The 23489-nt window shown below is 39.9% G+C and overlaps 5 protein-coding genes across 10 annotated transcripts; 3 read left to right on the top strand and 2 right to left on the bottom strand.

The window, feature by feature from the left end:
- The first annotated feature begins 221 nt into the window (after window positions 1-221).
- LOC103393139 (peptidyl-prolyl cis-trans isomerase FKBP10-like) lies at window positions 222-2344 on the top strand. Its single transcript, XM_008330001.2, has 5 exons — window positions 222-387; window positions 466-655; window positions 873-1015; window positions 1111-1274; window positions 1364-2344. Exons 1-5 carry the CDS (start codon window positions 222-224, stop codon window positions 1547-1549), a joined length of 849 nt encoding a protein of 282 aa, XP_008328223.1. The 3' UTR covers window positions 1550-2344.
- LOC103393110 (cytosolic 5'-nucleotidase 3) lies at window positions 1881-6465 on the bottom strand. Its single transcript, XM_008329959.3, has 9 exons — window positions 6325-6465; window positions 5362-5460; window positions 5182-5251; window positions 5052-5098; window positions 4540-4625; window positions 4189-4278; window positions 3947-4109; window positions 3666-3866; window positions 1881-3102 (listed from the first exon to the last, which is right to left on the bottom strand). The coding sequence occupies exons 1-9, from the start codon at window positions 6346-6348 to the stop codon at window positions 2992-2994; spliced, it is 891 nt and encodes a 296-aa protein (XP_008328181.1). The 5' UTR covers window positions 6349-6465; the 3' UTR covers window positions 1881-2991.
- Window positions 6466-6983: 518 nt separating this feature from the next.
- nkiras2 (NFKB inhibitor interacting Ras-like 2) lies at window positions 6984-9507 on the bottom strand. Of its 2 annotated transcripts, none has more exons than XM_008329952.3 (4): window positions 9384-9507; window positions 8779-8899; window positions 8315-8556; window positions 6984-8157 (listed from the first exon to the last, which is right to left on the bottom strand). In XM_008329952.3, exons 2-4 carry the CDS (start codon window positions 8870-8872, stop codon window positions 7915-7917), a joined length of 579 nt encoding a protein of 192 aa, XP_008328174.1. In that variant the 5' UTR covers window positions 8873-8899; window positions 9384-9507; the 3' UTR covers window positions 6984-7914. The 2 variants fall into 2 exon arrangements, with proteins under 2 accessions (XP_008328174.1, XP_008328175.1); XM_008329953.3 differs by having other exon boundaries at window positions 9263-9401.
- dnajc7 (DnaJ (Hsp40) homolog, subfamily C, member 7) lies at window positions 9397-16283 on the top strand. The gene is made up of 14 exons (XM_008329954.3): window positions 9397-9540; window positions 11085-11173; window positions 11391-11515; window positions 11693-11806; window positions 12419-12493; window positions 12587-12705; window positions 12879-13032; window positions 13164-13328; window positions 13815-13906; window positions 14004-14077; window positions 14226-14372; window positions 14497-14649; window positions 14804-14866; window positions 14975-16283. The coding sequence occupies exons 1-14, from the start codon at window positions 9431-9433 to the stop codon at window positions 15010-15012; spliced, it is 1518 nt and encodes a 505-aa protein (XP_008328176.1). The 5' UTR covers window positions 9397-9430; the 3' UTR covers window positions 15013-16283.
- Window positions 16284-16386: 103 nt separating this feature from the next.
- On the top strand, window positions 16387-23256 carry odad4 (outer dynein arm docking complex subunit 4). 5 transcript variants are annotated; one of them, XM_008329951.3, is made up of 13 exons: window positions 16387-16834; window positions 17141-17272; window positions 17354-17507; window positions 17605-17666; window positions 17765-17909; window positions 18008-18232; window positions 18314-18521; window positions 18604-18690; window positions 18896-19092; window positions 19181-19281; window positions 19379-20627; window positions 20793-21070; window positions 23017-23256. In XM_008329951.3, the coding sequence occupies exons 1-11, from the start codon at window positions 16709-16711 to the stop codon at window positions 19412-19414; spliced, it is 1473 nt and encodes a 490-aa protein (XP_008328173.1). In that variant the 5' UTR covers window positions 16387-16708; the 3' UTR covers window positions 19415-20627; window positions 20793-21070; window positions 23017-23256. The 5 variants fall into 5 exon arrangements, with proteins under 5 accessions (XP_008328173.1, XP_024919983.1, XP_024919984.1 ...); XM_025064215.1 differs by having other exon boundaries at window positions 17605-17675; window positions 20872-21070; XM_025064216.1 differs by having other exon boundaries at window positions 17605-17675; window positions 20869-21070.
- Window positions 23257-23489: the final 233 nt, after the last annotated feature.

The following is a 23489-nucleotide window of genomic DNA, read 5'->3' as shown; positions in this document are numbered from 1 at the left end:
AGGAATGCAGCTCATTTAATTAAACTACAGTGGTTTGAACAGATTAATAAATAAATATTACCAGGCTTATATTGATATCGGTTGATATCAGAATCGGAAATTAGGTGTTTGGACAATATCGACAAACGGTTAATATCGGACATCCCTAATATAAAATATATAAATATATATTTTATTTATATTTTTTATGTATATATATATATATACTGTATATATATATAATGCCATTGCTTTTTTGCAGCTACAAGCGGAATAGCACCTACAACACGTACATTGGGAAGGGCTATGTGATCCAAGGGATTGACAAAGCACTGCAGGGTCTGTGTATGGGAGAGAAACGCAGGGTCACAGTTCCTCCTCACATGGCCTACGGAGAAAAAGGAGTCGGTAGGTTTGCTGTGTAGGCCTTCCAAAAAAATGTTTGGTGTGAATTGACAATTGACATTGTCTCTCCGTTGCCTGCAGGCGACCTCATCCCTGGATCTGCTGTGCTGGTCTTTGACATTCACGTCATTGACTTCCACAACCCTGAAGACCCGGTCAAGATTAAAGTGACCCACAAGTCTCAGGACTGCGGTGAAACCAGTGAAGCCAACGACCTGATTCAGTATCGTTACAATTGCTCCTTGATGGACGGCACACTGCTCTACTCCTCGTGAGCTCCCCCTGCTGTTCATTCTGCTACACTGCATCTCCCGTCCTCCTCTGGGCTATAATGCATGTAATCATTACTGGCTCCTTTTCTGACAGATTTCCGTGGCCTTAGAACCGCACATAAACAACAAAAATCACACCAGAGCATGTATGCTTGTATATTAATATCGATTAGGGCAGTGTTGATGTGAGGAGTAATAACTCTTGTGACTTTACAGAGACCACTACGACTCCCCTTCTACCACCACTCTAGGAAGGAATAATGTCATCTACGGTCTGGAGGAGGGACTGAGTGGCATGTGTGTGGGCGAAAAGAGGGAGGTGATTGTCCCCCCCCACTTAGGACACGGTGAAGCTGGAGGTGAGTTGGAAACGCCAAAGATTGTATTGTTACAGCCTGAAATTAGTTTTGTCTGTATCTCACTCTTGGCTTAACTGAACAATCTGGAACTCCAGCTGTAGGCGTGCCCAGCAGTGCCGTGCTCTTCTTTGAACTGGAGTTGATGGACCTTCAGAAGGGAGTACCTGAAGGCTTCATGTTCATGTGGCTTGGAGACAGCCCAGACCCCCTCTTTCCTGCCATGGACCTCAATGGAAACCAAGAGGTCCCTTTAGAAGAGGTAAGCAAAGACAAAAGCAAACCTTTAACTAAGTACGAAAAACATTTCAGTGTGATCACAGTGTGATCCTTGTTTGGATTTGTCTCCAGTTTTCATCTTTTATAATGAACCAAGTGAAGGAGGGCAAAGGTCGACTCAGACCGGGGGTGGATGCCAATGCAGTCATTCAGGAAATGTTTAGTAATCAGGACAGCAACGGAGACGGAAAAATCATTGGAGACGAACTAAAACAGACAGATGAGGCGTCTGAGAAAAGGAAACGTGACGAGCTTTGAGGGGACAGTGGCAATTTTCTGAAAATGTGAAAGGAATATATATATATATATATATATATATATATATACATATATATATATATATATATATACTCTTAAAACTAACATACCAACATTTGGGCAGAGCCCACTGTCTGGGTTTTATTTTAAAAAATGTGTCAGACTCGTTGCTTAATATAAAATAATTAAGAACACTGGTTGTATGTTGGTACATGTTTGTAATTCTTTTGATAATTTGTACAAGAATGATACACCTAATATAGATGTAAAAAAAAAAAACTCCACTGTGGGACAAAAAATAAAGTTTTTATAAAAATGAGAGAGAGAATAACACATTTCATCTTTTTATTCCATTTTCTATGGAGACAAATGTACAGCTTTGAATCAGATAAAATCATCAAAACGACAGTCATCAATGACAGTTTTTTTTGTTTTTGTTAATTATTACTGACAACTAAAACCGATCACCGCGACCCTATTTGCAAAGAGTTAAAAGAAAATAAAAACCCCGACCAGAAAAACAGCTTCTGTCTATCGTCTGTATTAATTCCACTCAAAGACTCAGAGTGAAATGTGAACACGACCTTTAAATCATAAGTATTAAAGCCTGTTTACTGGCTCAAATGAGTAATTTTTGCTAGAACCTTTTGACTAAAAACTGTGGAAAGCCTCACTGTAAAAACTGTTTGTTACCATGAGACTGGATACAAGAGACAATAATGTCGTCCAGTCGTCTGTTCATCATTTGATGATCAAGATGGCTCGATCTGATGTTAGTCAAAATTTCAAGATCAACTACAGTACAGCTGACAGATACTCCAAGTTGCAGTATTAGTATCGACTCGTTCCTACTATAAACCCCAGCATCAGAGCCTGACAACAGGTAAACTAAACGTTATGTTTTCTTGAGGTAGATTCACCAGTGAGTGAGCTCCATTCTAAAGAACGGGACTTTCTATTCACCCAGATTCGTGCTCTCATTACGGTGAAAAACTGAAAGCCGTACTCGAACAATGAGAGACAGGAACCACTATGAGAACAAGTACAAGAGGTCTAAAATCAACAAGTGGAACACTTTCAGATCAAACGTTAATTGTGCGTCTTTTTTTCTCCTATATAAAAGCAGAACTGTACATAAAAAAAAAATAGTCCTAACCGTTCACTGCGTACGTACACACACCATCATGTTGTAGTGCAAAGCTGGCCTCCTGTGTACAGTATGGTCCAGAAACAACGTAAGAGAAGGACGAGTGTGTGTGTGTGTGAGTGTGTGAGCTGCACTTGTCAACAGTCAGAAGGTCTGACTGTTAAGGTGTGTTTACAAAAGTGTGTGTGTGAGTAAGTGAAACGGAAATACTTGTTAAACGTCCCTGCTTGTCAGTAACTGATGTCTTCATGGTCTGGCACCAGCCGCCTGACGGAGCGGGCGACAGACACGTGGTTTACTTGTTACCGGTGAGGTAGAGCACCACGGCGTTCGGGACGTCTAAGGTTTCATCTTTCACCAGCACGATGTCGTATGAGTCCAGGTATGACTGCTTCCTCTCCTCCACCTGTAAAAACACAGGTCCGTATGATGCGGTCAGGGATGCTAAATATTTACCTGTTGTTTTAGCAGCAAAGACTTGATGTTTGTTTAACTGGGTTTGTCAAGAAAGAACCCTAAATGTTCCTCCCCGGGAATCAGCTTGGTGTTTTTGGTTATGGTCTTAGTTGCCGTTGCTTATTCTGAGATTGGTAGACTACATAAAAACAGACGATATAGAACAGGCATGGGCAAACTATGACCCAGGGGCCGAATGTGGCCCGCCAAACTTGTCCAAATTATGTTATTAATTTGTATTAGCAGTATACTGTACTTCTGCCTTTTCGCTGCAATCCCCGTATTTCCCCATTAAATGGTGTAGAAAAAGCTAAAAGCATTTTAGCCTCTATGCATGACATTTACAGCATTTATCTTAGTTCACACGAACGCTCCATCTATCTGCTCCTGACCCGGCCCTCTTGTCAAATCTTTGGACCTATTGTGGCCCGCGACTCAAACAGTTTGCCCACGCCTCATATATAACATTAACGCTGATATTGACATCTGCTCCAAAAGCTCCATCTGTTTCACCTTGTCATTGAGGAACCCAATCTTCAGGATGTTCTCCATGTCCTGGACTCCATCAGCCATGGTCAAATCACCCAGAGAGTCCCCCATCAGTAGTACGTTAGGCCGAGTCCGCAGCTCCTGGAAATGGCCCGTGTTGAGCAGCGCACCTTCTCTTTTGTTGTAAACGTGGATCAACTCTCCCTTGAAGGCCTTCAATACTCCCTGTAACATAAACAAGGACACGTCTTCATCGACTGAAGCTGCACGTCATCATTGAACTCATCCTTGGTGGTGCTGCTCACGTCCTCGTCGAAATCCATGTAGTTGGAGAAAACCTTGACGTTGGGATGGAAAACTCCAGCCTGGTGGATCACTTCCTCCAGAATGTCCCCGATTCCGGCAGAGAAGATGAGCACAGGGATGCTGTGCTCGTGCAGGTGGTCGAAGAAAAGCTGGTAACCTTCCCTGCGGATTGAACGTAGGAAATTTAGCTCAAGGCAAAGCCTTTTCTGCACCGCAGACGTTATGAAGCACACGCTCTCACCTCAGCTTGGCTTCAGACTCTCCCACCGCCGTGGCTATCCCATCTTTCCTGATTTTTTGCTGTATCAGCAGCTCGTGTGCTTTAGTCCACCTATGACGAAGTGACGGCTTTGTAAACACGTTATTATTAACATGCAATACTGTACATTAGGGATGGCTGGATCTGACACAAAGGATCGGTCTGATGTTGGTCAACATTTCAGAATCGGACGTCAAAGAAAATCAACTGTAACCTTATATGTAATATATATATATAATATTTAGTAGGTTAAAGTACCGGTATCGAACATAATTTTTTCACGCCGTCTCTACTGTACGTCATATTCCACATAAACCATCATTATTTACTTACCACTCCACCATGAGGGGCAACTTGTCCTCGATGGACTGTGAAGAATCGATTTCTATTGGGTAGTAGGTGTTCAGAAGCTCCTTCAGCTACAGGTGGTACAAAGATATTCAGATGTACAGTACATGTGAATAACATGACATGGTGATACCCATGAAGTACAATAGGTGCATTGTCAATTTTGTTTTATATTTTGATACAGGATAAATGTGAGGTGGAATCAATGGATGCTGTTGTTTTTTTGAAGTACTACACAGTTCAGTTGGAAGTAATGATACTGTATGTCTAAGCCATTGTTCATAATCAGATCAGTTCATGTTATGTGTCTTTGGGTTATTTAGGTTAGGGTAATTAGAGGTAAGGTTATAATTAGAGAGTGTCTTATTAAAGATGTTATTTTTATGTGCAGTTTAATTTAAAGTAATTGCATTTTGCCCCAAAGCCATTAAAGTCACTGGCATTTGAAACAACAAGTAGCAAAACAATTATCATCTCAGGTGAAGCAGCGTTCTCACCTCTTCTTTGCCGTCTTCAGAGATCAGTTGGCTTTCGTCAAGTATATCTGAAAAACATACCCGTAAAATGAATTCACTCGAAACCAAGATGGGTGTGGCTCACAAGTCGATGCAACAGCGGTGGACTTACTGTGGCATGTTGGGCATCTTTTACCGTTGTACTCAAACCTAGTTAGAGTCATGTCAAAATCGGAGATCACCTGGTTTCAGAGGAGAAAGTTGGAAGACGTGGAATTATTTTTTCCAATCTGCTGATATGTTAATGAGTACAGTGTCTGAAGAGGGTTGTGGTGGGGGGGGGTCTTCTTACCTGCAGAGTGTTGGAACCTGCCTTCATCATTGACTGCAGGATTTCCTGCACCCTCTGTGGGTCCCTCATATACACAGAGGGATTGGACAACTCAGGGATCTATGCAGAGAAAATCAGACCATGGAGTTAATATGGAAAAAAGACAATTCTAAAAATGGCCACTGGCTGTCAATGGTGATCGGAGCAGAGAGACAGATATTTGTTTATGTACTATGATTTTAAGTGCCAATAAATGGTGCAGTGATTCAGGTCAAATCATGTATTGAATTTGTACATTTAAATTTGGAAATTATGTGTTTAAGGGATACTTCTGCTCACTCACATAAAACAGAACAGGAATATTGCCTACATTATACAGCCGCAGTGTATTTGATTTGTTAATGAGTGAAATATATCATCAGATCTAAAAATGACGACGTCCTAAATGTTCTAACTTCATTATTCGACAAAAAGAAAATACTGAATTATTTATATTTTATTTAACCGCTTTACAACTGTCGTAAGAGTAACAACGTTTACATTGTTCTGTCTCTGATCATTTTAATGTTTAAAGTGTTTGAAAAACAGTGTAAAAAGAGAGACTTTATTGCCTCACTAACTTGAGACATACGAAATTGAAACCCAAAAGCAAACACTCAGTTATAAAAGATAACAACACCCGTTTAAACATTAACAAACACGATCATCAGCACTCCTCCGCTGACATGACCATTCGATGACTTTCACCTTTTCCAATTCAGATTTATTACTTTACCTGTTTGAAATCATAATACCAAAAAGGCTGCGTTCCAACCTTTGGAAATCACTTCACCATGTTCATGAACCAATTACATCAGGTAAACATGTTAGCTCGCCACATTACAGTTTGTTGTACTGCGACCTGGCTAGCAAGTGAATCCGCACAAGAATAAACATTTTAGTCTTTTGCATATTCACAAAAACATAATTTTCTCAAGCCATTACCATTTCGTTAATATTCGTTGTCATTTTGTGAAGACTGGTTATACAAGTCTTTGTTAGTGCGTTGTTAATGTGTTGTCCGAGTGTCACACCAGAAGCTCCTATGCTGCCTTCCGGTGCAATCAGGAAAGAGTTATACACCGAAAAGTACAGTTCATATTATATCGAAACAAAATAAAATAGATTAACTTCACCAACAGTATCTAAGAAGGTAACGTTTATAAAATACATTTAATGTATATATTGCATTATTTGTTGTTTGTTGGAAACATGACGTGTTGTGATTTTAAATTTACAAGTATGTAACTGAACATGAAGGCGGCACGACAGACGGCATAACTTTACAGTGGCACTGTGTGCTTCCTTCCCCATCAAGCAAAAACTCTGATACAAAGTTCCCCCTTTATATATATTCACATATATGTTTAATCTAGCCTATAAGTAATTGTATTCTTGTGTTAATATTATTTTACAATTTTAAAGAAATTAGTATAGGTCAAATGCATCAAAATAATACTTTTTAAGATTACTCCAGCTGACTCATAACGTAGCCATGGTATAATTTCCTTTGTAGCATCTACCATGTTTCACTGGAAGAGGGGTGACGTTTACTGGCCACAAGCACGCACTGCAGCGTGGCATTGAAATAAAAACTATGCCGGGCACATAAGAATCCTTTAATTTGTTCACAATACAAGGAAGAAATAAATCTAATGAACACACAAAGATACCAGAAATGGAGGGTTCACATACCCAACAGACATGGTGTAAATAGAATCTGGCACAAACACAAAGGAATACAAGATTATGGATACTAAATCCGCTTTTTTTTTTCAAAGGAAGAAAAGATTAAAAAAAGAAATAAAAAGATTTGACCTTGTGAATAAACAGAGCTGATGAGGAGAATAACAGCTAAATCAGCATATGTTTCAGCAGTGACTGTAACGGATAGTAAAAGCTGTGACGTTTCATTGAGGTATTGTGTCACATGATTTTGTGAATGTAGCCATGTGATCATTATCACCCGCAGTAACGGCTTTTTATCAGGACATCTCTGATCCTATCGTCCAACCTTCAAAAACTGTATAGAAACACTGAGGAATGTTAGGAAGCCTAGTTCTACTTCATCATCTTACCATTAAAATTGTGCATTTACACAGTATATATTCTAGGTAGTGTAACAAATATTTATGATGGAAAAAAGAAATCAGTAATCTACTGGGTCACAATGACACTCATGATTCAGTCTGTGTGCACATCTTTGCTAACAACAGTGAGAAATGCAGTAACTATAAAATAGAAGCGAACCAAGGAGAGGTGGCGAAAAATAACAGAGGGTATTTGTTGATTACTACATGATATGGCACAATAGAACCAAGAGTCAGCGATTTAAAGTAAAAACATTCAGTAAAATGCCAACAAAGCCCATTGTGTATAAATATCTATACATTCATTCTGCTGCTCTGACTGCCACTGAAAACAGCGTTTTTTTTTTGCTCTTTGCAGAAATAAAAAAATTCCCTTAAACCCAACTTCGCAAAGAGAGACACCTCTCTTCCACCTTCAATATGAGTGAAAACACAGTTTGGTCAGTTAACTGTCTGTTGAGCCGCTACCCTTATTCTTGTTGCGACTGAGCGGGAATGTGGATTTGCTCTGAGGCTGGGTCATTTTGCTGGCCAAGTAGACAAAGGGTTCAATGAGTGTGCTGCGCTCCACCACTGACACCTCCCACAGACGAATCTTCTCATTCTTGGCCCAGTTCTGAGCGATGTTGGAGTCGACCCTTCTTTCGTCCTGCTTGTCCAGCTTGTTGCCCAGGACAACAATGGTCACCTGTGGAGCAGGAGCATCACATGAATGTTCATACTAACATTCATATCTATGTGTAGCTAATACAAACACCCTAACTGCCAATTGACTGCTTATGAAATGTGGGAAGAAACTGTTTCATACAGAACAACATTGGTTCACAAAGAGTTTCAATCGTCACCTCTTTCTTGTCTCGATGACGATCAATGTCCTTTTTGAGCGCCTCCATTCGCTTAAAGGACTCTTTGCTATCAATGCTGTAAACTAGTACAAAGCCATCTGCGAAACTGTAATAATGTCGAGGAAACTCCATCCCATCTCTGAGTCCGCGGGTGTCATAGAAGCGAACCTGCTCCCGCGTTCCACGATCGGTCTCAATCGAGCCAATATAGATGTCCTCCAACGTCTCCATGGGCTCTGAACCTGATGAGCATTAAACAGATGTTATTATTTTGTAACATGACCCAAAAGTTATGCACAGTGTCTGTCTGCGTTTTCCACATTTGCGCATTGTGGTCCAAATAACAAACCAACAAAGTTGTTTGTAAATAGAGATAGGAAATTAATTTCAGCTAAATAATAAAAATAAATCAAAATAATTAAACATTTACATATATGTATAAAACTGTATGTATAAAAATATACCTGCAACGTGGTTAGCATAGAGTAGTTGCTCCAAAACTGCAGTTTTTCCTACTGCACCCTGTCCACACACAACCACCTTACAGCTTTTACCCATCTTTCTCTTCACCACAGGTCTGTAAATCTGACACAAAATAATAGGGAACACAGTTTACATATGTGCAGTAATTTCTGTTTTATATATATACATACTCTCGATCACACATGTACAGTGCATAATGAACCTCTAATCTATTTTCCGAGTAGCTACTTTATTACAGGGTAGTTGCATACAGCCTAATATAGGTCTTTGAGTTAGCTACATTGTCTATATATTACATGTCAAAGTCCGGAGACACATAAAATAGAACACGGGAGCTACATATTGGGGAATTTCTGTTGTTTTTATGCCGTTTTATGACCTTACTCTATTAATTAGCATTAGCACTCGGGAAGAAAACACAGGATGTACAGACCGAACCGATAACACAAGGTGAATCTGACTTACCTATGCGTAATTATAAGAAAAGAAACATCCACGGTGTTTTCCGACCACTGTTTGATATTAATAATCTACCTATTACAAATTTAAAAGGATATCTTTATACCAGGATAGCAACTTCACTTACCTAGCGGCCCACTTCCTGTTTACAGATGACGTAACGACTGCAGTAATATGGTCCCGCCCCTTCACATTGACGGCAAAATGGCGACGGAGAACTGTGAACATGGAACTGTGAACATGGACACTGACATGGATATGCTTAGTGACGAAGAATTGGAGAGGTACTACACACCGAGGACGTAGTGTCACCAACACTAACACGCTTAGAACGTTGCCTTTTTTGTGATAAGTGCTGTCAAGTTTCTCTTTTATGTCGTCTTTTGTTCTTGTCGCTAAGTAGCCCCTCGCCGTGCACTGTAGATGTAGCCCGGGATAACGTGAAGCCTGCTTTCTAACTCGTGCGCATCGTTTTTCACCATTTGCATACTGTAATGTTTCAAAGCGGCTATTACGAGTCTATTGTTGTCATTTCGGTACATCTCGCTAATAAGAAAATATACACTCCCATCTTACAGAACAGCAGAAGCGGGATAATCAGTCCATGACACCATTCAGTCATTTGTGGTCGTGATGAAAAACATGAGGGGTTTCCAAAAAAAGTAACGGCAGTGGCCCACACCATGGTGTCATATGTTCCTGGCTAAGCTGTCTATCCTGACGTCTGCCTCCGCTGCTGCTTTAGGTCTTTCTATGTTTAGCTTACTCACCAACAGAGTCTGTCATTATTACAATCCTTCTCAGGTGCTTCTTATTATGATGCACATTTCTTAACCACGTAAAGTATTTTACAATGCTCTAAAACTGTGTTTTAGTTATTTTAGAAAAATTAACAAAACTATCTATTTTGTTGCCTTTCAAATTCAGTACAACTATCTAAAATGGGAAGTCATTTGTATTCAAGCATATCTTGAATACAATTTTTTTTCTGCGTCTTCCTCAAAAATCTTCAACATGTTGTCTTTTTAGATGGTAACTAACCCCAGAAATATGTGTTGGTTTGGTTAAACACAGTGTTTTCCCACTGACAGTGACAGAAAACAGGATGGCTGTTTCCATGAAAACCACTTTTTGTGTTTGGTAAAAAAAACAGCTTTCTCAGTAGAGCTGGCTACAAACCAAGTATGCGCTTCACCGATGACAATTAAGGTCCATTGGATTTATTTCATTCTGGATAGTTTTCCCAGACATGTTATGCCAGGGAGGCTGTGATTAGGTTGTGATTTCTACTTGAGCTAACAACAATAGAATGAACAGCGACTAGAATTTTATCTCCAGTTTTGACACTATAAATAATAACTATGTGATCAATTTGTGAGATTATATAACACGTGTCCTTTTAGTGGAAGTGAATCACTTGTCATTGTGACACAGCACACCACGACATGTGTCCTCTGCCTTTAACCCATCACCAAAGTGAGCAGGGGGCAGCTCAACCGCCCGGAGAGCAGTGTGTGGGGATGGTGCCATGCTCAGTGCACCTCAGTGGTAACTAGGCAGTTGGCTGACTCCAACATGAAACCTTAAGACCCAAGTCTTCTTCCTCAACCACCAAGCCACCACTGTGGCTAGCACCCACTGGGTGAAGAGAAACACTGAGAAACTTTGTCAGCATTTGGTGCTTCTATATTACTAAAACAAAATCCAAGGGTTGTTTAAATTATGGAACAACTCATTCATCCTGTGTTTGCATTGACGCTCATTTCAAACTTCTGTCATAATTTTATATTTGACTGTTTCTCTTTACTTCCTGTTCTTTTTTCCACAGGGAAGCAGAGTGTTTCAAGGAGCAGGGCAATGCCTTTTATATCAAAAAAGATTATGCAGAGGCCTTCAATTATTACACCAAGGCCATAGGTAAGCATTTCTAAATATTTATGTTTGTGCTTATTTAAAATTAAGATTAGAAAACACCACACACAATCTTGAACAACTGTATTCTTTCACTTTCATGAATATAAATTCCGTCGCTGCATGTCTTCCATTTTAATTGCCTTATTTTTGTCATAGCATACAGTCAGTAGTGACACTTTGAATTCTTTCTGACTTTACTTTATATTTATCTTTTATTCAGACATGTGTCCAAAGAACGCAAGTTACTATGGGAATCGGGCAGCCACGTTAATGATGCTGTGCCGATACAGAGAGGCTTTAGAGGACTCCCAGCAGGCAGTCCGGCTGGACAACACATTTATGAAGGTAGAATGAGAAGATAAAAGTTGATACATTTTTCTTTCACTGCTGATGTTAGTCTTGGTGACACAACTTTTAATGCAGTTTAATGTTAAAGTTTATTTGATCACAATTGAAACAAAAAAAACACAGTTAAAGTTTGTTCACAGGGACTGAACATTTCTTTTTTTTCTTTGTCCACAGGGACATCTGCGAGAGGGAAAGTGTCACCTGTCCCTAGGTAATGCTATGGCTGCCGGGCGCTGTTTCCAGAAAGTGCTAGAGCTGGAGCCAGACAACAGCCAGGCTCAGCAGGAGGTGAGCTGGCAGAGTGCATGATCTGCATTGCCCAGCATTAAATGCCCTGTGTCAAAACTTGGTGCTGCAGGATATTAGTTTGTGTTCAGATCAGCAGTAACATCAGTCAAATCTGATCCTGACACTCAGGTACTGTAGGCAAAAAGCTGCAGGGATTCTGATACCAGTATTTTCCCTGAAGTCCTACGGCTGCATATTAGATGACATTATCCACTTTTGGATCACAAGCTGAATTGTCACAGGTGGTATTTGAATGTTGACATTGCTTGCCAGTCTCTGTGCAGCTGAAAATGTCAGCTGTAAGTCATCGAAATAAAAACTGATCTGAGTCACCTGTTTTTGAGTCAACATCTTGTGGAACAAGTGTGAGTGTCTTAATAAGGCTTATATTTAAAGTTGAACTATTTTTTTATCTGGTCTTTGGGTCCTCAAATTGGTCAGTGTGTCTAAAAACCTTTTACGGTTTGTTTTTATTTACAAGAAAACATAGTAATCTGTTTACTGTCACAGAGAAGCAATAATAGAAACGGAAAATTTTAATTTTAAGACATCACGGTTGTAAAGTGAGATTTTTTTTTCATCCTTACTGAAAACCACAATTTCCTCTGGCAGGTGAAGAATGCAGACTCTATCCTGGAATATGAGAGAATGGCAGAAATCGGGTTTGAAAAGCGAGACTTCAGGATGGTGAGCTGCTCACGGGACGTGGACCACATTTTTAAAATAATCACATACACATGTGTTTTTGTGTGTTGTAAATATACTTAACTTTTTTTTTAGGTTGTCTTTTGCATGGACCGTGCCTTGGAGACGGCAGCAGCCTGTCACAGGTTCAAGATACTGAAAGCAGAATGTTTAGCTCTGCTGGGACGATATCCAGAGGCTCAGTCTGTAGCCAGGTATGGAAGCTGCATGACTTCATTGAACACTATTGACTGTGTTATACTGTGTGTTGTTTACAAATTTTGGAATTGTTTTAAGAGAGAGGCTGCAGACATTTTGTGACTTTTTTTTCATGAGGCTGCAGACATTTTGTGACTTTTTTAAAAATCATTAATCATATGTCCATCAGTGACATTTTGCGGATGGACCCCACAAATGCCGACGCACTTTACGTGCGAGGCCTCTGTCTCTACTATGAAGACTGTATCGACAAGGCAGTCCAGTTCTTCGTCCAGGCCCTGCGGATGGCTCCTGACCACGACAAGGCTCGGCTAGCATGTAGAGTGAGTGTTTTAGTTAAATAAAACCTCAGACATATGGAGTCACATTTTACTCATACCATAGAAAAGCTCAAAGACTGTTCAGGAAAAAGCTTCTGAAAATAATTGTATTGTTTTGTTTTGTTTTTTTACAGAATGCCAAAGCACTTAAAGCAAAAAAAGAGGAAGGGAACAAGGCTTTTAAGGATGGGAACTTTGAGGCAGCCTACGAGCTCTACTCTGAGGCCTTGACAATAGACCCCAACAACATCAAGACTAATGCTAAGCTGTACTGTAACAGGGCCACTGTAGGCTCTAAGGTGAGAAACACTTTATGGTCTTAAGTTAAACTTAGATATGTTTTTTTAACCTTATTTCACACAGTTGCCTGGATGGTATTACAACCCTATCTTGATGTGACTCTCTGTCTATTCTTATCTATTCATTTAAAATTTTGTTTTAGTGGGTTAATAGTTTTTTTTTAAATTTTATGTCATATGTCTGAAAAGTTTTTTGCAAACTGGTCACATTCAACATTTCTGGTTAAACCATTGTCAACAAATGTTTTTTTGCTGTATTTGTTACATGTATTTGTTATTTGCTGATAGTTAGCAATCTAAAAAGTGTTTACATCCAGACAAATGTAACATAAAAGTGTTCACATCACCATGTATTGACTAGCATATCACATTAAATTGCTGTTTAAACCAGTGTTCACTGAGATTAAACTGTAACCAGGAAACTAACACAGTGTTTTTCATCTCAATCTGGTCCTCATCTGTTTCTTTTTCTTTTTACTTCTACAGCTGAAGAAACTAGAACAGGCCATTGAAGACTGCACCAAGGCCATTCAGTTGGATGAGACGTACATAAAGGCTTATTTACGGAGAGCACAGTGGTGCGTCTACAGTCTGCTCACTCTGATCTTAACAAAAACACTGTGGCTTTTATTCTGTATAGTTCCGAAACAGTAACACAGTTGTGTTGTGTTACAGCTACATGGACACAGAGCAGTACGAAGAAGCAGTGAGAGACTATGAGAAAGTTTACCAGACAGAGAAGACAAAAGGTGAGGACACGAGCCCAGAACTCAGACGTTGCGATGTACTTTTGTCTTGATTTTTTTTTTAACTAAATCTGGGGCATTTTTTGCTATTTAAAGCCCATCCTGCTGTGCATTGACTTTTCTCTTTTTCTCTTGTTCCTTTTTTCCTCAGAACACAAGCACCTCTTAAAAAATGCTCAGCTGGAGTTGAAGAAAAGCAAGCGGAAAGATTACTACAAAGTGCTCGGCGTGGAGAAGAACGCCACAGAAGACGAGATCAAGAAGGCTTACCGCAAAAGGGCGCTTTTACATCATCCAGGTCTTTTTCTTAACTCAACTCTGTCACACACATACATTTTAAGTAATTATAATAATGAAATAAATATATAATCCTTCATGACTTTGGTACATTGCAGTATGTCTTTTCTTCTTCATGACTTCAGATCGCCACAGTAGTGCAAGTGCTGAGGTGCAGAAAGAAGAGGAGAAGAAGTTCAAAGAGGTGGGCGAGGCCTTCAGCGTGCTCTCAGACCCAAAGAAGAAATCCCGCTACGACAGCGGTCAGGATCTGGAGGACGACGGCATGAACATGGGAGGTCAGTGCCTGGGAATACTGGGGGGTAGGAGTATTCCCTGATACCGGGGATACTTCAATAATGTATTTAGGGTTAAGACTTTGAATATTTTTGAAACTGCTGTTGTGAAATTATCAGTGGTTTTGTTGATTCTCAGTTATATTTCTTTTGCCAGATTTTGATGCCAACAACATTTTCAAGGCCTTCTTTGGAGGACCAGGTGGTTTTAGTTTTGAAGGTATTTACATGAATGTTTGTTTTTACAAAAACCACTCCGACTGTGAACGCCTGTTGTTGATGTCCCCTGTCTGTCTGTCTGTCTGTCTGTCTGTCTGTGTGTTTGCAGCATCCGGACCAGGAAATTTCTTCTTCCAGTTTGGTTAAATGCAGGATTCACCTTCACCAAGTTACTTCAGCAGCGTCAACCTCCCCCAGTCCCCCGACCCACCATCCGTATTTAATGACTGGCCACAAAGCCAGATTCTTTTCTATGCCATAGACTGAACGAATGCAACCCAATGTTGACCACATGCAGCATACAATGAAATCCCCCCACTGCTGGAACGCTGGGTTAGCCGAGACTGCGTTGATAGTGTTACTGGTTTTGGATTTGGTTTTGTTCCGTACAGAAAAAAACAGAAATACTTGAAGGTCAGTAATGGCTAACAACACTGGTCCAACTCAGAAATCGTGCAGCTATTGTTACAGAGCTTGTAGGGATCCATGCAGGAAGTGATGCCCCGGGGCAAACTCTCAAGATGCTTTTGGCAAAAAAATATTATCCGGCTGGTTTCAACCCACTGCTGTTGTGGCTCCGCCCCCTTGTTAAGAATCAGTTTGGCTGCTGTGAAGTCGCACTGAAAACTGCCTCCTTCTCACACGCCAACACATCACTTGAGCTTTTTTTATTATTATTTGAATTTATTTTTTAATTCACTAACGTTCGGGCTGAGTCCTACATGTACAGTACAGATGAAATACTCATTGGAAACTAGTGGTGGAGGCAGCTGCTCTGGCTTTGTTGCCAGCAAAAGTCCCTTTGTTCTCGTTGTCACAGGTTTGATGTCACCACAGAATCACCGATTGCTGCAGTGTACATTTTACTGGAATGTAAAGTGTTGATTTGTGATAATAGTTGATATTTGTTTTTTGTTTTTTTTTTAATTTTGATATATATATTTATTGTAAATTTGCTGTCGGATAGAAGAACGGGCTGTAAGATCAGGACACTTTTTTGTGATCTTCAGGTTTTCTCTGAGCACAACGATAGGAAGATGGTCTGTTTAAAACGTGGCGCAAACAAAGATAATGTCCTTATGGCTCGTGACCATGAGTCAAACTGGTCAAAGTAACGGATAAACACAGGAAATTAAAAACAAAAAAAAATTAAGTGATTACAGTCATCGATTTCTTTTAATCAAGCCATTTTTCTCCTCTTGCACTCAGAATAAGGAAAGCATCGATCTCTTTATTCACACTACGTTTGCCCTTAGTGAAAACATCCTTTCTTAAACCTCGAAAACTTACAGCCGTGTGTAAATAAAGCTGGCCTCCTAAATTTCAGCTTACCGTCTCAATTTGTTTTGGTCAATACTGCAACAAAAACATCTTTTGATTGTTGAAATAATGCAAGGTAATAAAGAATGTATCCCTCATATCTCTGAAACTTTGACTTTTTCCAGCTGCTGGGCAGATGTGGGTCACACTGGGATTATTTGGACCACATGGGACATTTTTTTTCATCATGTCAAAAATTAAACTAAACTCAATCTTTTAGTGTTTAATATTTCACAAATACAGTATGAATTATTTTCAAAGAAATAAGGTATCGTCTATAAGTCAATAGTGTGTATTGACTAACTGTTACTGTGCAATTTAATGTCATTAATTACAGTGTTACACGTGCGTTTCCTTCGTATGAACGCTGTTGCTAATAAGAAAATGATCAATAGGGGTCACTGTTTCCCCTCTTTCTTTCGTCTGTTTGTTTGGGTTTCTAAGATACGGGTGATGTTCGCGTCTCTGTTGGAATTAAATTCCTGTAGCAGGTCGCTGAAAAGTTGCATTAAAGTGCTTCGAGATGTCAGAAACAGACGGGGACCGTAATGGAGTGAAGTCGAAGGGCGTGTTTTCTACGTTGGTGGCCGACGGGAGTTGGTTGTACCTGAAAGGAGAGTATAAAAAGGCCATAGAGAGTTACACTACAGTGAGTACCCGCACAGTACACGGTTAGCGGCCGGTTATAACACAACACTTTACTAAAGAGCTGGAACTCAACATTAATTGTAATATTTCTTTGGTTGTGTAATTTAAAATGGAGCAACAGAGAGTGTGTATATAGCTATGCTTCCTTTCGTGTCACACAGGAGCAGCAACACTTCTGCATCTAAATCACAACCAAAACATTAGCATTTAAGCATTTCACAATCACAGTCCCAGTTGTAGCATATATGCTAATGTTTTTAAGTGATTTTTCTTTCGCCCCCTAAAATCTTGGTTATTCTTTCTCCAGGCTCTGACTCTAAGGCCCAATGAGAAGAGTTGTCTCATTGGCCGCTCCAAGTGTTACCTGAAGCTGGGGCAACATGAAAATGCCTTAAGAGATGCTGAAGCTTCACTCAAAGAAGACAAGACATTCTTTGAGGTAGAAAACAAACAGATGTCATTCACTTGGGAATAGAGTTGATCTATGAGAAGCACACAGCTGTCTTCTTTTTTTTTTTAGGGATTACATCAGAAAGCAGAAGCTTTATACCACATGGGAGAATTTGAGTTTGCGCTGGTTTTTTACCACAGGGGACAAAAGCTTCGTCCACAAATACAGGAGTTCAGACTGGGAATTCAGAAATCACAGGAGGCTATAGAAACCTCTGTTGGTGGTACGTATAAAGTTCTATCTATCTATCTACTGTCTATATCTGAATATCGTCCTTGTGTCTCAGGCTTAGTTTTTTGTTTTTGTTTTTTATTGTACAGACCCGTCGTCTATTAAACTAGAAATAAAAGGTGACCTTTCATTTCTCCAAAAAGATGAGGAAGTGAGTATTGTAAGTCTTCCAAGGAAAACTTCTCTAATCCATGATGTAATTGTAGCCTAATCTGCTCTCTAAAATAACTTTTTTTTTTTTTTTTACAGCGATCACAGCCTTTAACCACTGTTCAGCATCAACCAAAGGACAATAAAACCCGAAAGGTACCTAAGAACAAAAAGACGACCAAACAACTGCTGGGGGAGTTTTATGGTGACAAGCTTTATCTGGAAAACCTGATGAAAGATAAAGGTACTGTGTGATTATTAAATCAAAACCATCAAACCTTGTTTTTGCATCGACCATTTGTCATTAAAATGTGACCTTTTGTCATTTTAACTTGGATTCAGACTTGGTTAAAGGCAAGACGAGGGGCGGGGAACATCTGCAGGACGTCATCCAAAGCTGCTTGACGTATCTGGACACGTGTACCGAGTTATTGATCCAAGAGAAACCTGTCTGCACGCAGGAGAAAGACAGAAAGCAGGTGCAGCCAAAATGTCAAAGATCCTGTTCCAGTGCACCCTCTGATCCTACGCGGTTTCTGTTGAAGAGCCTCAATGAAATCGACGCAGGTCTCTAGCATTTTTGCCAGTGGTGCTAGCGTGCATGTCACAACTGGATCAGTGCTATTCTTGACATGTGTATGTTCTCAGAAATGACAGCTGGAAATGCGGCGGTGAGTCTCAAGAAAGCAAAGGATATCTTGACGGTGGTAGAAAGGTGGTCAGAGAAAGAAGTACCTGATAGGAAAGAGATACTGGGCAGCCTGCACAGCTGCATTGGAAATGCTCTGATAGACCTGGGGGATATGGACGCAGCGCTGCAGCATCATCAAAAAGACTTGAAGTTGGCAGAACAGAGGTGAGAACCGCAAGAACACGACACGTACGATTGCCAGTGTCATGTTGTAGCTTGAGTTTTATCCTTTGTTATCAATTCCTAGAAGCAACACGGAAGCTACATCCAGAGCTCTGGACAACATCGGCAGAGTCTATGCCCAAACTGGACAGTTCACCAAGGCCATTGAGTTGTAAGTCAATAATTAACTGCGGTAAATTTCCAAAGACCAAGTTTTTTTATGTTTCTTGCCTCTAGACCAGACCAAGGTACTCCAGGTATACTTAGCGAGAAACCTTTTTTTTTCTATTTGCCTAATAAATAGATTCTGAAATCAGACACTCCGCTCTTACTTTGGGAAATAATCTGACAATTTCCCTTCTTTATTGATCATGCAGCTGGGAAAAAAAGATTCCACTTCTACGCAGCGCTTTGGAGAAGACCTGGATTTTTCACGAGATCGGTTGGTGTTACCTGGAGCTTGGTGACTACGAAGAAGCCCGAGACTACGGCTTGCGTTCGCTCGCTGTCGCTGAAGAAATTGGCGATGAGAAGTGGCAGCTAAATGCTAACGTGTTGGTGGCACAATCAGAAAGTAACTGTTTACTGTTACTTTTTTCTGTACTGTGCGGTTGTCAAGAACCTACACTTTAACCCTGATTGGTCTACCTTTTTATTTTCAGTGAAACTAGGACTCTACGAATCCTGCGTCAGAAGCTTTGAGAAAGCCTTAACCTGTGCTAGCCTAAAGCAAGACCACTCCGCCATGAACGCCATCCAGAAGGTTCTCACTTTCTTGTCAACCTGTTTTACTTTACCCATCATCACAGGAACGTTTGCTCGCACTTTGGCTTACTGACATTTACACTTCTTCCTTTTAGGCTCTGGATGAAGCAAAACAACACGTGTCTGATTGAAAATGACTCCAGTCGAGACCGAAACATCTTCCTTTGACTGCTTCCTTTAAGGGTCACCACAGTGATCTTCAGGATCAATTCTGGGACTAGTACCCTTGAGGGTCATCTCAGTACCCTAGTTGTCCAAGGGTCATGACAATGACCCTATGATTCAGGCTTCAACAGAGGTGTGTTTAACATGTTCCATTTTTTTCAGTAAAGATTTGTAAAGACAAGTGATTGGAATTTTTATTTAGATGTCTTTACTGTGTGAAAAAAATCCCACTTCAAGAAAAAATGCAAAACTGTTATCACATTTTTATCTTGCGCACCCCCTGGCAGGTTGCGCACCACACTTTAGGAACCCCTGGTTTCTGGTAACATTATCAAAGGGAGGTAGATAAAATTGAGAAACTGAAATGATTCATTAGTTCTTCAATATAACACTGTAAGAACAATACAGTGAAAATTTATAGAACAGAGTTGTGCGCAAGTCTATTAAAAGGCACATAGTTTATACAGTAAAACAGTAATTACCCCTCAAATAACCCTGTACCTAGTACATAACAAGACAAACAGATGACTGCTGCATTCATATCGCTCAGACATGCTACATTAATGAAATTCTTTGTTGGTTTTGTGATGTTACCTCGCGAAGCTGAGAAATAAATTCAAGTCGCTCAACTATCAGTGCAAATATTTGGTTATGTCCATCGCTGACGGAACATTTCCTTAACGCTCCCATTGTACTGGTGTCTATACAAAGCACGCTCATAATAAAATGTGACTATCAGATCTATTTATGTTATATCATATTTCCAGTTGTGCACCACTTTTGTTTCCTTTAGTGAATAACTACAAAGTCAATAAAGGAATATATTGACACAAAGGAAATTTCACAATTGTTACAATAATTGCATCGGAATAACAATGGCATGGTTGAAAAATGATTTTGGAATGCAAGTCAAATCAAAGGAAGTTGTCTTTATTGAAGGAGCTTTTTAGACGATGGATTGAGAAATCATTCCATATAAGTACCTGGCCTTTCTTGAGTTCAGTCTCACTGTGTTTTTATTGTAGTTTGGTTCTTTGTTTTCTAGAGATTCAATAAGTGTACTGCATTGCGTAGCTAACTTGTTTTTTTGAAATATTTGTATACATTTCCCTAGTTATTTTAAGGAAAAGTTTACCTGAAAACAAGGACAAGCCGAAAGGAAGAAGATTTTAAGGAAAGGTAAGATGACTAAAGGAAAAGGAAAATGTCACATTTGCTGTTCATAACGTATGTAAAATAAATTCAATATTTTTCCACGGTGAACCGTCTTAAATAATCGTGCTATCAATATCGACCACAATAATCATCTTTATTATTTTCTTTTCTTTTTTCATACTCGAGCAGCCCTAGCGGTCATATTGTTTAAAAGACGAATAAAAAAAGGGGAAGTTACATTTCCCACTGCTGTCCTTGTGCTAAGTAGGGGCGTGGTCGTGACTCCGCCCTGTTGGCGCGTTCCCGGAAATTTCCGTTTGTTTCCGCCGCCTCTTGAAGAGTGGGACGGGTGCGTGAGGAGGATCTGCCTTGTCATTGTACTCTGGAGAAACGCGTGGTCAGCAGCTGAGAAGGAGAAAGGGAAACAGAGGAAGACATCTTCAACCTTCTGCTGCAGCATATTATCGGTAAGCATGCATTTTAGCAAACCAGGAAAACCTTACACCCGTGTCCACAATTTGTCCGTTATCACATTTGGACTCCGCCACCAACCTCCTCATTCAGCTTTCCCTCTTGCATGTAGTCACTTTTTTACATCCCGAATCTGCCACAGACGTGGCGCCGAATTAAAAGAATTTAAACGAACGCGGCTCTGGACACAACGCTCTCTATGTGGCGCCTGTGAGCGGTTCTCTTCGTGGACTCGGTTCAACAGAGAAGCTCTAAAATTTTCGAATTTTTCTGCTTAAATTTCTGCCTTTTCGACCAATTTTCATCCACGCCTTGACACTAAAATGCTTTGGCTTTTTCCAGTGAACTAAAGAAGCGGTATGTTGAGTTCAAGGTCCCCCGAAACACACAGATAACTCCACTCTAAGTAATGGCGCATTTAAATAAAGCTTAGCAAAACGACTAAGAACAAGCTAAATTTCTTCCTTTTATGCATGTTACAGTTCTTGTCTGGTCTCAATACTTGGTTTGTGCAATTTGTTACTTATGGTCTTTATTCTTTTCTGTTTTTACAAAGACTTTACGCCATTTACGCTTCCTCTTCTGTCTCATGACAGGGTAGGGTTTCACCAAACATCTGTTTAATACCAGCCTTTATTTAAACAAATCAAACCCGTACGTTTGACAATTGTAGTTTCAGCTAAAACCAGAAGAGGTCGCTCTAAAGCGCCCCAACCCCACTTTTTTTTAGATGCCCCATTTTCTTAACTGTCCTTTGTCTTAGTCTGCTCCTTATATTTACCGTTTTTTGTTTCCCCGTGTCATGTTTGAGAATATCTTTTTGCAGACAGAGATGTGCTTCATTGTTTCCGTTTGATCTTTATCGATTTCATTTTCATAAAACAAAAGATAAATGTAGTTGTCTCTCTACCAGCCTTCTGCCCCCACCCATGACACATGCTCAAGGGCACAAACCCAACTGCAGATGAGAAATTCCTGTTTAAAGAAGGAGATTGTGTGAAGCAGCATATTTGTCCGGCAATGGCATGCAGAATACTGCAGCTGAAAAAAACAAACGACAGTTTTCGATCGGTTTTGTTGAATATTAATGTGCCTTATTCATGTGGCGGTTGACTACAGTGAAAACCATTAAAGTTGCTGTGGTATTTTAAATATAGTTTCTGGTTGTGTTTTCTTTTAAGACTTCAATTATCTTTGCGTTATGGGACAATAATGACATCATTATTCTATAACGATTAATAGCTTAGTCGTGAAAGTAATTGTTGCTGCAGCTCAGATGTCATTATAAACCTGGTCTCTGGAAACATGTCTTCAACACAACTACTGTCTCTGTCCTATTGAAGATTGTTCATATTGATGACGCATTTCATATTGATATTTAATACTTTTTCTTCCTTGAAGATGGCTAGTCTGAGTGTATTTAAACTTGACGATTTTTACATTGATTGTTTTTTAATTTTATTTTTTTTATTACTGTTTTGACAGCCATTGTCCTCTCTAATGAGGCTCTTCCTTATTTATCAAATGTAAAGTGTCATGCCTGGTGACCAGCAGCTGTGACAAACTCTTTAGTCATTAGGGTATAGAAAAGGAAGTGAATTTAATTACACAAAGTTTTCATTTCACCAAGAACCTATAATATTCAAGTGTATTTTTACACCAAATATAAAGGTTCCTGTCTGTCCTGGTCTTGTAGAATTATTGTTTGTAACTATTGTGTGTGGCTAAACAAAGTGGCTAAGATGCAGAGACTGCACAATACTGAAATTGATGAGATATATTAGCAATAAATATGTAAAAAAAAAAAAAAACTTTTTTCATTTTTACCACTGATTGTCTACAAGTTGTTTGGAGTTGGTGTTAAATGTTAAAGCAAGTCTCTGCATGTTTAGATGTTGTCCCTGTTTAGCTGATGCAAACGCTCTTGTTTTTCTGACAATAGGTACATGTTGGTGCACAAAGGAGACTTCTAGTCATGGATACTGAGAAGAGTGGTGAAGCCTTGAATGCGTCAGAGACTCCACAGACAGAGGAGACAATCATGGAAAAAGAAGTTATTTCAAACGTGGAGACACTCGCGGAATCCACGGAGTCTGAGAAGCCACCAGCTGCTGCTGAAGAGACGGAACAGCTGGCAGAGAACGGTCACGACACAGAAGTCATAAACATCGAAAAAAGAGAAGCGGCTATTGTGGTGGAAAATGTGAGCTTCACTGAGGAGACGGCAAATGGTAACGGCATTCCCCAAGGCCATTCTGATCCGGAGGAAGTTCCTGCTCCAGTGGTGCAACCAGAACCAAATGAGTTGACTGAGAAAGTTTCCGACCCCGTTGCAGCTTCAGCCGTGGAACCAGAAACCATTATACCTGAACAACGGCCTCTGCCAGAGAATGCCTCAGAACCTCAGCCCACACC

Source organism: Cynoglossus semilaevis, chromosome 17, assembly GCF_000523025.1.
Source record: "Cynoglossus semilaevis isolate Cse_v1.0 chromosome 17, Cse_v1.0, whole genome shotgun sequence".
NCBI lineage: Eukaryota > Metazoa > Chordata > Actinopteri > Pleuronectiformes > Cynoglossidae > Cynoglossus > Cynoglossus semilaevis.
The sequence above is the reverse complement of the archived record's forward strand: the minus strand, read 5'-3'. Positions and strand labels throughout refer to the sequence as shown.

Bases quoted from the DNA above. Each gene is read 5' to 3' on its own strand.
- LOC103393139 (XM_008330001.2), top strand. From the start codon at position 222: ATGCCATTGCTTTTTTGCAGCTACAAGCGGAATAGCACCTACAACACG. The intron at 656-872 runs GTGAGCTCCCCC...GTGACTTTACAG, and splicing joins GGCACACTGCTCTACTCCTC to AGACCACTACGACTCCCCTT. The intron at 1,275-1,363 runs GTAAGCAAAGAC...ATTTGTCTCCAG, and splicing joins AAGAGGTCCCTTTAGAAGAG to TTTTCATCTTTTATAATGAA.
- LOC103393110 (XM_008329959.3), bottom strand. From the start codon at position 6,348: ATGACAACGAATATTAACGAAATG. The intron at 4,626-5,051 runs GTGAGAACGCTG...TACCACCTGTAG, and splicing joins CTGAAGACGGCAAAGAAGAG to CTGAAGGAGCTTCTGAACAC. The intron at 3,103-3,665 runs GTGAAACAGATG...GTGTTTTTACAG, and splicing joins TTGGGTTCCTCAATGACAAG to GTGGAGGAGAGGAAGCAGTC.
- nkiras2 (XM_008329952.3), bottom strand. From the start codon at position 8,872: ATGGGTAAAAGCTGTAAGGTGGTTGTGTGTGGACAGGGTGCAGTAGGA. The intron at 8,557-8,778 runs GTATATTTTTAT...AATGCTCATCAG, and splicing joins CTATGCTAACCACGTTGCAG to GTTCAGAGCCCATGGAGACG. The intron at 8,158-8,314 runs GTGACGATTGAA...CCTGCTCCACAG, and splicing joins GTCATCGAGACAAGAAAGAG to GTGACCATTGTTGTCCTGGG.
- dnajc7 (XM_008329954.3), top strand. From the start codon at position 9,431: ATGGTCCCGCCCCTTCACATTGACGGCAAAATGGCGACGGAGAACTGT. The intron at 13,329-13,814 runs GTGAGAAACACT...TTACTTCTACAG, and splicing joins GGGCCACTGTAGGCTCTAAG to CTGAAGAAACTAGAACAGGC. The intron at 14,650-14,803 runs GTCAGTGCCTGG...TTCTTTTGCCAG, and splicing joins CGACGGCATGAACATGGGAG to ATTTTGATGCCAACAACATT.
- odad4 (XM_025064215.1), top strand. From the start codon at position 16,709: ATGTCAGAAACAGACGGGGACCGTAATGGAGTGAAGTCGAAGGGCGTG. The intron at 16,835-17,140 runs GTGAGTACCCGC...TTCTTTCTCCAG, and splicing joins CCATAGAGAGTTACACTACA to GCTCTGACTCTAAGGCCCAA. The intron at 17,273-17,353 runs GTAGAAAACAAA...TTTTTTTTTTAG, and splicing joins AAGACAAGACATTCTTTGAG to GGATTACATCAGAAAGCAGA.